At 42.7% G+C, this 13086-nt stretch overlaps 1 protein-coding gene across 4 annotated transcripts in view; it reads right to left on the bottom strand.

Annotated features, from left to right (window-relative positions):
• The window catches only part of TSPAN12 (tetraspanin 12), a 65686-nt gene extending 52966 nt beyond the window's left edge, over nucleotides 1-12720 (bottom strand). The window contains exons 1-3 of one of the 4 annotated variants that reach the window (XM_081800197.1): nucleotides 12583-12720; nucleotides 12169-12337; nucleotides 11091-11226 (exon numbers count right to left, since the gene is read on the bottom strand). In XM_081800197.1, coding sequence (XP_081656323.1) covers nucleotides 11091-11156 — 66 coding nt within the window. In that variant the 5' untranslated portion in view covers nucleotides 11157-11226; nucleotides 12169-12337; nucleotides 12583-12720. Of the gene's footprint in view, nucleotides 1-11090; nucleotides 11227-11414; nucleotides 11623-12168; nucleotides 12423-12582 lie in introns of those variants that run through there. The other 3 variants (XM_081800198.1, XM_081800200.1, XM_081800199.1) reach the window with 3 other exon arrangements.
• Between the last annotated feature and the right edge of the window lie 366 nt (nucleotides 12721-13086).

Genomic DNA, 13086 nt, shown 5'->3' with positions numbered 1-13086 from the left:
CTGGGTGGCTCAGTCGTTAAGCGTCTGCCTTCGGCTCAGGTCATGATCCCGGGGTCCTGGGATCGAGCCCCGCATCGGGCTCCCTGCTCGGCGGGAAGCCTGCTTCTCCCTCTCCCACTCCCCCTGCTTGTGTTCCCTCTCACGCTGTGTCTCTCTCTGTCAAATAAATAAATAAAATCTTTAAAAAAAAAAAAAAAAAGTACCACGAAGCACAGAAAAATGAAGTAATCTGTTCAAGGTCATATAGACCCTAAATGGCAGAGCAGAGATTCAAATCCAAGCCTTTGGTCTTTGGAGGTTTAGGCTTAGTCACTAACTACCTTCCAAGTTTAGAAATGAGCATATTAATTTCCACAGGGAGGACACTAGCCTGCACAGCATGCAGGGTTCTTTTTTTAAAAGGGGAGGCATAGGCTGGGGGGTAGTCGATAGTGGCCAGGTTAAGTCTGAATGTCTTAATTATATTCTTTAGTGAACAGAGTCTCAGGGGTCAATGGCCTGAAACAGAGTAAGAATCCTGGGACGAGAGTTCCAAGAAGAGTAAGACTAGTTATTACTATCCTCATTTCTGGTGGGAATAAAAACAGATTATAAACCTGATAAAAGTTACCCAGTGGGTCAACCACAGTTTATTAATCATGCTTCTAGCTTCTGAATTTGATGCCTAGAGTTGCCTGCCTTGTCAGAACAATGGTTTCTAGTTTTAAAAGCTACAAAATTCGAGATTACCAAAGAAAATAAAGCAAGCACGTTAGCTTTCATTCCATGTTGTTGAAGATGCAAAAGGGAGAATAGGATTTAAAATACAAAATTTCTTATTCTAAATACAATTTTCAAATTTAACCCACGGCTCTCGACAACAGCCAATCGGGTGGTTCTGTTCTATATGTTCAAGCTGGACACACCTTGGTCTGAACAAACTGATAATGTGCCCGAGTCACCTTGCCTTGGCTGCCTGCCCTCTACCACCATTGGGAGGAGTCCTTCTCCCAGGTTCACACTCCTCATTTTCAAATACAAACCAACCAATCCAGACCCCACACCCCAACCACCTCCTTTATTGCGCGCTCTCACCCTGGGCCACTCCACACCTGCCGTGATCACCCCAAGGTCTAGGTGCCAGACAACCAAGGACGGCCCCTGTACTCCAGAGGCTGCTGAAAGTATTTAAACTAGCCAATCCAAAACCTACTTCTTTGTCTGGCCTGTTCCTTGTTGATGTAGCCACAGTAAAAGTACGTGCCCAGTCCCTCTCTTTCTCTCTGCCTTGAGATGGACCCCAGTGCTTCCCCTCTTGGCCCTCGTGATGAGACATGTACTCTCTCTCTCTCGTGATCTGTGAGTATAATAAACTATCTTTTCAATGGCAGTCACCTGATCTGTTGGCTTCTCCATACCTAAATAATAATAGAACCTATTAAAACACACAGGGCTGGAATGAGATCTTGCCATTTGCAACGACGTGGATGGAACTGGAGGGTATTACGTTGAGCGAAATAAGTCAAACAGAGAAAGACATGTATCATATGACTTCACTGATATGAGGAATTCTTAATCGCAGGAAACAAACTGAGGGTTGCTGGAGTGGGGGGTGTGGTGGGAGGGATGGGGTGACTATGTGATAGACACTGGGGAGGGTATGTACTCTGGTAAGCGCTGTGAATTGTGCAAGACTGTTAAATCTCAGATCTGTACCTCTGAAACAAATAATGCAATATATGTTAAGGAAAAAAAAAAAAGAAGAAGAAGAAGAAGAAGGTAGCAGGAGGGGAAGAATGAAGCGGGGGAAATCGGAGGGGTAGATGAACCATGAGAGACGATGGACTCTGAAAAACAAACTGAGGGTTCTAGAGGGGAGGGGGGTGGGAGGATGGGTTAGCCTGGTAATGCGTATTGAGGAGGGCACATTCTGCATGGAGCACTGCGTGTTATGCACAAACAATGAATCATGGAACACTACATCTAAAACTAATGATGTAATGTATGGGGATTAACATAAGAATAAAAAAAAAGAAAACTACGTGGGCAATTAAAAAAAAAAACAAAAAAACACACAGGGCTAGCAGGGGGCCCTGGACCACGTGATTAAATCTGAGCCTACATGTTCTCCCTCTACTTGGCTGTATGTGGACCTTTAAATACCTTGTAAGTTTCATGGGGGGGGAGACAGGAATGTCTATTAATGTGATATTTTATTTAATTACCTCAAATTCTTGCACAATTATAAATAATTATCATTCTTTAAAGTAATAACTGATCAGCAATAACTGATCTTAGTTTCTCCATCCTCTAATTTCTTATAGGCTGTTTAGCCAATTTTCAATATCATAGCTCTGAGACAGGTATCAATAAATTATAAGTTTCTTCATTTTGGTATAGTCTATTATAATCAGTGGTCATTTATACACTGTTCTTCTGTTTATAACAAGAAATGTGTAATTCTTTTAAGTGGTATATTCCAAAACATTTCTAGTAGCATAGAATGGCTAAGTGCATGGGCTTTGAGGTAATTCTTCCATTCAAAAAATATGTATTGATCAACTGCTCTTGGCCAGGTCCTCTGAGATGTCCTGGAGATACACGGATAATGGTATGGCAGTTAATAGGCACCATCTCTAGTCTATGGTGAAATTTACTAAGAGGACACACATTAATCAGCCCATCAAAGATATAAATGTGTAACTGCAAACGGTAGTAAGCACTGGGAAGGAATAATACAAGTTGTTCTAAGCCTCCTTTTTGTGGTGCCTGACCTATTCCATGGAGTCAAAGGGACTTCTCAGAGAGGAAGCTCTGAAGGGTAATTACCAAGTTCATTAGGGAAAGCGTGGTTGAAAAAGTACATTCCAGTCGGAAAGAAAAGCAAAGATCCCAGGATGGAAGGCAGCAGGACATGTTCAAGGAAGGGAAACTGGCATGTGGTGAGAATGAAAGGCCAAGCAGGGACCAGATAACACAGTCTTAGAGGACATTAAAGGCATATGGGCTTGGCCATAATGACTGTAAGAAACCACCAAAGCCAAAAACCTTGGTTGGAATTCCACCTCTGCCCCTTAATTAGCTATATGACTTTGGGTGTCATTGAATCTGTCCTAAGCCTGTTTCCTCACATACAAACTGTTATGATAATAAGCCCGGCTTCACAGAGGATTTATGTGATGAAAAGACAGAGTAGGGTTTTTCTGCATATTACGTACTACTACTTCAAGTCTCTTTTGACCTCAGGGCTTTCTCTTAATCTTTCTCAGTCAGCTTAAGAGACAAGATGACTCCTAAATCAGTTCAGAAATGGAATCTTTGGATATTTGAAGGTCCAGTGGGTGGATAAGGGATAAAGCTCTGTGATATAGCTACCTCTTGCACTTGCATGGCCCTTCCTAGTTTTGACATCTCTGAAACTGAACTCATTTCCATTCCTCTCAAAACCTGTGTGTCCCTCCCACTGCATTTCCTATCTCGGTAAATGGTAGAATCAACGCCTCAATCACAGAAACTGGCAACTTGGCAGACAGCCTGAACCTCTCCCTCTTCCTCAGTCCTACATCTAATTACTTTCAAGTCCTCCAGATTGTTCCCCCACCACGGCTGGTGAATTCCTCCCCGCTTCCTGCCACTTCTGGCTAGTTCAGGCCCTCAGTCTCTTGCCAGGTAATTGCAATCACCTTCTAATGAACTCTCTGGCTCACAGATTCCACCTCACATTCACCCTTCAATAGCTTTAGGAAACACAGATGGAGTTCTTCTGCTTATACAGCTTCCCCAGCTGCCCCTAGGGCGCCTGCCCAGCTCTCACTTCCACTACCCTCAAATCTCTCCTAGAGAGTCAAGTTTAAATGCTTCAGCAGGGCACAGAGGCCCTCTTCAATCACCTTGAAGCTGTCTCCTTAGTCTGTTCCCTGCCAGCACGTTCTCACGGGCATTCTGTACCCAGATGACAAAAAGCTGCTGCGCTTCTCCAACATGCACCATGCAGAGCCCCCCAAGACCCTGTGTCTTTCCCCATGCAGTTCCCTCTGCCTGGGTTGCACCCTGCCCCAGGCTTTCCATCCTCAGGAGCAGAGCAGGGCAGCCCTACCCTTCAAGGCCAGCTCAAATAGCTAGCATGTAAAGATCTTCTCCCAACTCCCTTCTTACCCACAGCCAGGGCTCTTGGACAGACTTCACAGAGCCATTATCAATTGCTTTCTATTTTCACCCACCCATTTCACTCCACAGACCACTGTCTACAGCCCTATCACATAGAAGAGTACCAGGCCCAGCAGGGAGGCCCAAGAGATATTCGATGAATGAACGAGAAAATAATTAAATTAAAGAGAAATGATTTCAACTTGCTAGATGAGCTCTAAGAGAACATTAGCAAAATTAGGGGATGCTTTAAGAAGAGCTAAGCTTTGTACCACTGGAAGTTTTCCAGGAGAGAGATGCTTGCTGAGTTACAAGATCAAAGATTTATACATCAGGTCAGAGGCTGGTTTAAGTGTTCTCAAGTGTCCTTTAAACTACAAACTTCTACTTGACTCTACTGTTCTTTTGCACAGTAGTTACCCAAGCATTGTAGTCGTGCCCAGAACATTAGTCAAAATAAATAATATCAATCCAAAGCCTTATCTTATGGCGAACAATCAACTCTGAGACTGAACTGTTTTTTATTATGACATTATTTCCAGCTGCATTAAATGTATGAGAACAGTTTCATTCTTGATGTTACTCACCGGGGCTGAGAAAATCAGAGCAGTAACAACATACAGAGTGCAAGCTATAGCAAGAAACTAAGCTAAAATGAGATGAGATCACTTCAATACTAAGATCACATCAATACTTGATGCTATTAAATCTAGAAGCACAAATTATGCAAGCCACTCAGGACTCCTTACTAATAATGGTATTTTCTACTAATTTCCAACTTAAAATAATTTTTCAATTATCATTCATTGTGATTAAATGATTAGGAACACTGTGGTTATGATATGTAACTGGGCATATAACTCCTTATTACATTTTCTCCAGTATTGCAGAATATTGTTTGTAGTTCAAGAAAACGTTTAGAAAATAAAACAAATATTACTTTAGAGAAATATATTTAATATAATACTTAGCAGGACATTTGCTACATTCCGTCTTGCAAAACATTTAGAAAATGCTAGCTCTCAACAAATATTTGTACATATGAAATTTGCTGTGTTGGAGACATATTCTGGTTTTGCTCAAATCTAATTATGTAAAAATAAGGATTGAATCAAGTTGTTTTCCAAATCAGAATTTTATGTGTGTGCACATTCCCTAAACTTGTCATGAAACGTATGCCTATAGCTTCCACCAAATAGCAAGGGCATAGTCACAAAAGAGACTTTTAAGTCCTTCAACTCTCTGCCATCCATAACATATAGTCTCATATAAGGTAACAGTGACACCAATAATTTCTATTCAAGGCTGACAGATGTTTAAAACCACCTACCTGAACTTTCCTTTTTATGTCAAATCTGGTAGCAAAGAGCAGAATGCAGAAGAGAGATGGGGAACTTAGTTACAGTTCTAACTCTACAGAGACCTTGGACAAGTAATTCAAACTTCTGGAACATCTGCTCATTCTGAAAATGAAGAATTGGACTAGGTGCTTTTAAAATTCCTTTTTGTCTTAAAAAAAAAAAGGGATTCAAGTTGTGATTTATTGAGATATAAAGGTAAATCAATTCTTAATTATTTGGAGGCTGGCAGCCCAATGTCAGTACTGCTTGGCTCTGCAGCAGGGATGTGTCCCAGAGAATCCCCCGTGCCCTTCTCCAAAGAGTGGTCCTTATGAACCATGTGATGGCTCATCTTTGCTCAAAAGGGGCCACACTGTATAAAAAGAATGTATCAGCTTTGCCCCTGAGACTAAAGTTTATATAAAGTTTATTTTTAAAAAGCGCTAACATTTGGGGTACCTGGGTGGTGCAGTCGGCTGAGCATCCTACTCTCGATTTCAGCTCAGGTCATGATCTCAGGGTCATGGGATCCAGCCCTGCGTCAGGGCTCCATGCTCACTGTAGAGTCTGCTTGAGATTCTTTCTCCTTCTCCCTCTGCCCCTCCCACTCCTGCACGCACGCGTGCTCTCGCTTTCTCTCAATAAAATAAATCTTAAAAAAAAAAAAAGCACTAACATTTGTTGGAAGTCTCTCCCTTATTCCTTAGAATTAGAGAAAACTTCAATGACTCTCATAGTATAAAGTTAGGGGCATCAATGTAAAAAGTCGTATTTTTATATGACTAAATAAATGGCATGTGAAGACGAATGTCCACTTGCCAAGATCTCGTTAGGATCTGCCATGAGTCAAATAGCTAAGGTTCACTACCTATGGCCAAGGAAAAAGAAACAGAACATTGGCCTTCTGCTGTTTCATTTGCCCTGCATATATCCCAAAGTGTGAACTAGATTCCCCGTCCACTTTTTAGGTTTTCTTCTGTAAGTTTCTTTTCCTAGCTCATTAGAGAAGTTTATCTCTATTGCTTCTTTCTTTAGTAATGGTAGGTGAAAAGCAATGGCTCTTATAGAACTTAAAAACTAAATATGGGATATTATATTTTTAGAAAATAATAAACAAACATATTTGATAAATGTTAAGTGTTCATCAACTGCAGGAACTTCCAAAAACAACCATATTTATCCATATATGTAATAGCGGAAAATTACCATCTATGAATGGCAAGGATTCATATCATAAAGCCACAGAAGCTGTCTTTTAAATGGAGGAAAGGTTTTGTTTACTTAAATAATATGCCATTTAAACAGTAAAAGTGGGATAAATCTGAAGTAAAAACAACTCATTTCCTTGCTTCTTTGTGGCCAGAATGTGAATCATGGTTTCAAAAGAGTTCTCGGGGCGGTGTACTCACGTGCAGCGCATCCCCAGTGACTTCTCCCTTGACAAACCCACAACACCCATGAGAAGCCTAGAAGGTCCATTATCTGTGTGCCAACTCCAGTTCAGCTGTACTGGGGTCAGGCTTCTTCAAAACATGCGAGAGCCACTCAACAGAGGGCAAATCAAGATGACTGGATCCATAGCAATGGAGAAAAAGCAGTGCATTTGTGATCTACTTGCTTCCTCTTAGGTCTATGCCTCATATTTAAAAACACACTCAAAAAAAAAAAAAAAACCACTCTGTTTAATTTTCAGCTCTCAGAACAGCAAAACAAAACTGTATAGATCCTCAGTTAAAATTTAGTTTTCTTTTCCCTAACATCCTTTTCGGTAGAGAAAGGGAGATGGTACCAATATAGTAGAAAATAGATAGGGAAAAAAGAATTTCAAAATGCCAAGTGAGGAGTAAAAGGCTACAGCTTTTGATCCTAGAGGTTACGAGGGTAGGTTTCTCAGTCTTGCCAAACTAGAGGCAAGAACAATCCCTCTCCATACTCTGAATGTGAAGTCTATTTAAGAAGTTGGGCTTACATGCTCCACTGGTTTATTCTGCTTCTGATTACAATGAGAGCTCAAAGCAAGGACTGCTTCCTTGTTCTTCAACATGTGGCACTCAGACCCCCAACATCACAGAGGAACTTTTTAGAAAAGCAGACTTCCAGGCCCAACCCCAGAGGTCCTGAATCAGAATCTGCATTCTGACAAGATGCCCAAGTGATTGGTTTGAGAAGCACTGCACTAGGGGACTTGGAATGAGGAGGTGGACAGCTAATCCCTTCCTACGGAGGGTGTCTGCCTCTTCACTGCAAGTAAATTCACCACCGTGTCCAGCAGGTCAACTTCTATCAAACCTTGGAGGAAAAAAATTTGAACCGTGAGTCCCTGTTCTGCCACTTGCTAAAGTTACTGAGCTTCTCCGAGTGACCTCTCTTTACCCCAAAAAACAAACAAACAATTTTCCAGGGCTGTTATGAGAATTAGATGCATGAGTAGTGCAAGAAAGCCCAGGAATGTGCCTGGCACAAGGTTGAAAACTACATCTGACTCAGTAAGGAAATATAGCATCTGCAAACATTGTTTTAACACTGAAAGAATAACGTTAATTCTCCCAAAGTTAGATACACATTTCATACAATTCCAACAAAAATCCCAACAGATATTTTTAATTATATAAAATAAGCTTTAAGTCCATAGGGAAAAAGAATGAAAACAAGAAAGGTGGGTGCTTTGAAAGCACAGAGAATATGAAAGAATATTTAAAATCCCAGAGAAAAATTCTATTAAAAACAGCATATGAAAATTTGTTTAACTATTGTGTAGTAACAGTATAAATGAAATCAACGGGCAAACAATAAGGCGAACCTATATGGTAAATATGAAATATTTAATGAACATGAATTATGAAATGAAATAATATATAAGAAATATATATAGGTCTAAAGAAAATTATGCTCATGCTCAACTGCGAGGGGAGGGAAAAAAAAACAAAGCAACAGTGAAATAATATTTTAAACCTTTCCAACTGACAAAAATTAAAAGGTGCCAGTACACCAACAAGATCCAACAAATACGTGTGTGCATATAATGAGGTGTATTTATGTTCTTCTTCCTAAGGAATAGATTCCCAGGACAGGATTTCTGGGTCAAAGAAATGTAGCAGTGTTAGTGATATTAATCACAACAATAACAATTACTGCTATTACTAACACAGAGGTTCCTTTGACTAAGCAACCCACCTCCTGATAATCTACTTGAGCATCATTACTATAGTAATGAGGGGTAACCACCGCAAATACTACCATCCACTGTTACTACTGCCACATAGAGAACACTGTTATGTGCAACTGTTTCAAGCACTTTGCATGTATTAACTCGAATTCTCACAACAGCTCTAAAAAAGAGGAACTTTCATCCTTACTTCACAGACTAGGAAACTGAAGCACTATATGTGCCTGGCCTATGTAAGAACTATATAAAGATTAGCTATTTTGTTATTGTCGATATCACATATCCTCCAATGTAGCAATCTCACTCCTGTGACTAAATGAGAAAAATAATTTAACAAAAAAATATTGTGAATGTACATATAAATGTACATGAATGGGTATATGTGGATAGGTATGAGTAAATAAATATTTGTATGAAATAAAGAAAAATACAGAGGGATCCACACGTGGTGGTTAGCGTGGATTATTTTGTTGGAGGTGAAGGTGGCAGAAGAAGAGGGCTGGAGAAAGGGGAAATGGATCTTAATAAATAAATATGTCAGAACATGCACACAGAAAGTGAGAAAGTTGAAGTACAGGATAACAACAAAGACAGAACATTTTACATTCTTTGGGGATAGAACAAGCCCTGGAGGAATTCAAGGAATAAGTTTTTATAAGCAAATTCATTACTCAGAAGAGCAATATTTTTGTTAAATGACTGGGGTTCCCCCCACCCCCACATAATACAGATTATTAAGAAAATCCAAATCAGTATTCTTTGGGCAGCATCAGCAAAAAGCCTAGTAATTCCAAGATTGAGAACTCCGTAATTATCCATGTAAAGGCATTATTTAGGAGCAAGAAAACTGAGTGGGGCTACTGATCCTGTCGCCATTGGGCCATTTAACCTCTGGCCAGTCACTAACCTACACTTAGTTTTCTCATCCACAAAGTAAGGAAGTTCAACAGGTCATAAATCCCCTTTTAGCTGTGAAAATGTGATGATTCTAGAATTAAAAAGCATAAAGTAGAAGAGTGAAAAACTAGTAAATATAAGTGATATGTTACATTAAAAAAAAACAAAGTTCAGGGGCGCCTGGGTGGCTCAGTTGTTAGGCATCTGCCTTCGGCTCAAGTCATGGTCCCGGGCTCCTGGGATCAAGCCCCGCATTGGGCTCCCTGCTCAGCGGGAAGCCTGCTTCTCCCTCTCCCACTCCCCCTGCTTGTGTTCCCTCTCTTGCTGTGTCTCTCTCTGTCAAATAAATAAATAAAATCTTTAAAAAAAAAAAAAGTTCAAAATCTTAACCTTATAGCTAAGCAGGTAATTTAATGACCCATTGAAAAAGGTACATATTTAGAATCAAAAACTGCAATAAGATCACTTAGTGATTTTACATTTCCAAGTAGTGAATTTAACTATTTGATGCTTTTTAATTTTCATGTAGAGAAAAAAATGCTGCCAGTTTAGGTATCTTTCAGATTACTCACTGAAGTAAGTCTTAATTTGTCACTTTAAAATGCAGCCACCCATAGGGACTAGTTCAAACCAAAATGTCATCCTCTAGAGAACACATGTACCTCTTATGAAAAGAGGCTGGCAAATGGCAGCCAGTCAGCCAGATAAGTAAATCACACATGAAAATTCTAATAGAAAATGATGAATATAATTATTAATAGAACACAAAATTGGCAAAAACGATCCACTTAAGCATGACAGCTTCTCGAAGCAACAAAGTTTTAATTTTTATATTTTCCTCATAAGTTTTATAAATAATAACGTGATTATTAATAACACTTAATGAAAATTTATGCCTGGGTGCAAAAGCATAGAAAGTCACTAGGTCATACAGCATAAAGATTTCCATGAGCTTGTTAAATTTTATGTATTTTATTTCCTTAAATGGTTATGGGATTTTCCAAAAGCATACACAAAATTCCTAAAACTTGGCCAACTTAGAAATAGTTACATGAAAACCACCTTTTCAGGCTGCATGGAATCTCCTAGAAAAATTTACCCAGTCTTTTGATAGGATATCTGTGTATGAATTCCTACAAAAACAGAGTAAGACTGCTTGCCCCAACCAGATTTTATAGGCCACTATGAGGTAAGGAAACAATTTATGGCTTGGACAGTTATCTGAAATTCCTGAAAACAAGCAGTTCCCTAAGTAGTATGTCATAATTTTTTTATCTACAAGCACAAGCACGTGCATTTATTTATATCCCTAGATTAACTTCAAGTCTAATTTTACTGCCACCAGTATCCAGGCGTCGATTTCTTTTTTTCGAATTACGAATGGCACTTGAGCTAGATCAAAGGCATTTTAAGGTCAAAACTTACTTCTCTGAAAAGTAGACGGTGCGATCCTGTGTAATTAATTAATGCTTAGCCATGCCCTTCGGCGCATTAAGTGGTGGCTGTAGGAAACCAAGTCCAGCCGTCCCCACCTGTTGGTGCAGTGGAACCGTTCGACTTACCCAAAAGAGCATATTGAGGGCGTAGAGAAGGCAGCGCAGGCACTTCACGGAATCTTCTCTGGCCATTGTGAGCCCCGAAAGGGAAAAGCCCCATCCTTTCACCACATCCTACTTCCACCGGCAAAGTAGCAGCGATCTGCAGGGGCAGGGAGAACAGGGGACTTATCACCGCGCTCCACACCCCCAGCCCATCCCTCCCCTGCCGGCCCTCCGCTGGGTCCCCAGTCTGGTCCGAAGCCTAGGTCACTGGAGACATCGCTTCCTCGAAGATCAGGTCTTAAAGTTGTAATTGTAACCTAAACTCCCCTAAAGTTCCAGACCCACTTCAGATAACACCTGCTGAGAAGAGAAAAGATTGACTCCCGGATGAATGAAGGCACACAGTAAACTCCCGTTCTCTGGGGACCCGCAGCGGTGTCCTCTGCATTCTGATGAGGCGCTCTTTAAAACCTCCCTCAGTCCACGCCCCTCCTCGGGGACAGCTCAGCTCGGAACTGTCCCGAAGGTTGGAAACCACACTACCCCCGGGAGACGTCAGAGGCGCCGCCGGCGAGTCCGTGCCTGCAAGTGTCCCTCTCATGAGGACAGCTCCTGGGCCCCCCCAACTCCGCACCCCCACCCCATCCGCAGTTCGAGTGTGAACACCGGGCACTGGGGGGCGCGGCGCTGAGCTGGGATTCCGCCCGGCGACTAGGGTTTCTTTGGGAGAACGTGAGAAATGGTGCTTCGGCCCGGAATGATGGATTAGCCCGGGGCGGGGGCGGGAGGGGCGCAGGGGAATTAGGGCCGGTGCAGCTGTGCAGACGCCGGTTTAGTCACTCACGTCCCCCTCCCCCGGCCCCGGCCGCTGCCGCGACCCCGCGCTCCCGGCCGCCGGAGCAGCACAAAGCCGAGCGCGGTCCCCCGCCCCGCCACCGCGTCCGCGTCCGCGCGCCCCCGGCAGGGCGCGGGGGGAAGCGCCGGCGGCGGGGAGCCCCACCGCCAGCCTCTAAGTAGTTGAGCACACAGCGCCGAGGACAGCCGCCGGCGGGCTGGCGGGACAGCCGGCTGGAAAGACTGGAGACGTGCGGCCACTCACCGTCGGCGCTGGGCTCCGTGCCCCACTCCCGCCGGGGGACGGTCGGGGACGCACTGCGGGGGCTCATCAGGGCAGGGACGCTCCTCCCGGAGAGCCGAAGGGCTGCATTGCCTCAAGCAGGAGACGCTTCCTTCTCTTCCTCTCCCCCCGCCGCCGCCGTCGCCGCCTCCTGGGAAAAAGAAAAAAAAAAAAAAAGAGTCCTGGGCAGCAGTTGCTGGAAAGTCTCTGTTAAGCCACCTCCCAGCGCCGCTGTCCCTCCCAAGTCCTCGCCAAGTCCGGACGAGGCAGCGGCGGCAGCCAGGGCCAGCTGCACAAACTCTCAGCGCATGCTCCGGCCTCTGGCTGCCCGGGTTGGATCCGAGTGGGTGTTTCTTCTCCCTTCACCCGGCGTGAGCCCCCGAAGGGGCGCCTCACCTCTACAAGACACGGTCCAGAAAGAGAGAAAGCCTATGGACTTCGGGAAGGTCCGCGCCAGTAAATCCCTTTAAAATGGTGGTATCCGAGGAGGGGAGGCTGGGTTATAACCATAGGGAAACAGGCTTTTATTATATGAAAATATTTGTGTTTGAGAAGGGGGGGGAGGTGAAGGAGTGGCCCAACCCAATTCCTGCAATGAGAAACTAGTTTTCACAACATTTCTGGAACCACCTCCTGTGATTTGTCACTAACATGGTGCCCTATGATCCTTCTTATTGCTTTGTTGTCCTCCTGGTTTCAAAAAACAAAAATAAAAACAGTTCTTTCCCACTTCCATGGTGCACTGATAGAATTTATGTAAACACCAGAGTAAACGTGTCCTGGTCTGATATCCAGAATAGAAAGAACACTTTTTTTTAAACTCTTTCATAAGTAACCCAAAGTTTCCAAAATTTTCTCCCAATAAGGTTGTCTGAGTTTTAATTGGATGACTTAACTTGA

Source organism: Leptonychotes weddellii, chromosome 12 (genome assembly GCF_054177405.1).
Source record: "Leptonychotes weddellii isolate Sample4059 chromosome 12, ASM5417740v2, whole genome shotgun sequence".
NCBI lineage: Eukaryota > Metazoa > Chordata > Mammalia > Carnivora > Phocidae > Leptonychotes > Leptonychotes weddellii.
This window is presented reverse-complemented; position numbering and strand designations above follow the sequence as displayed.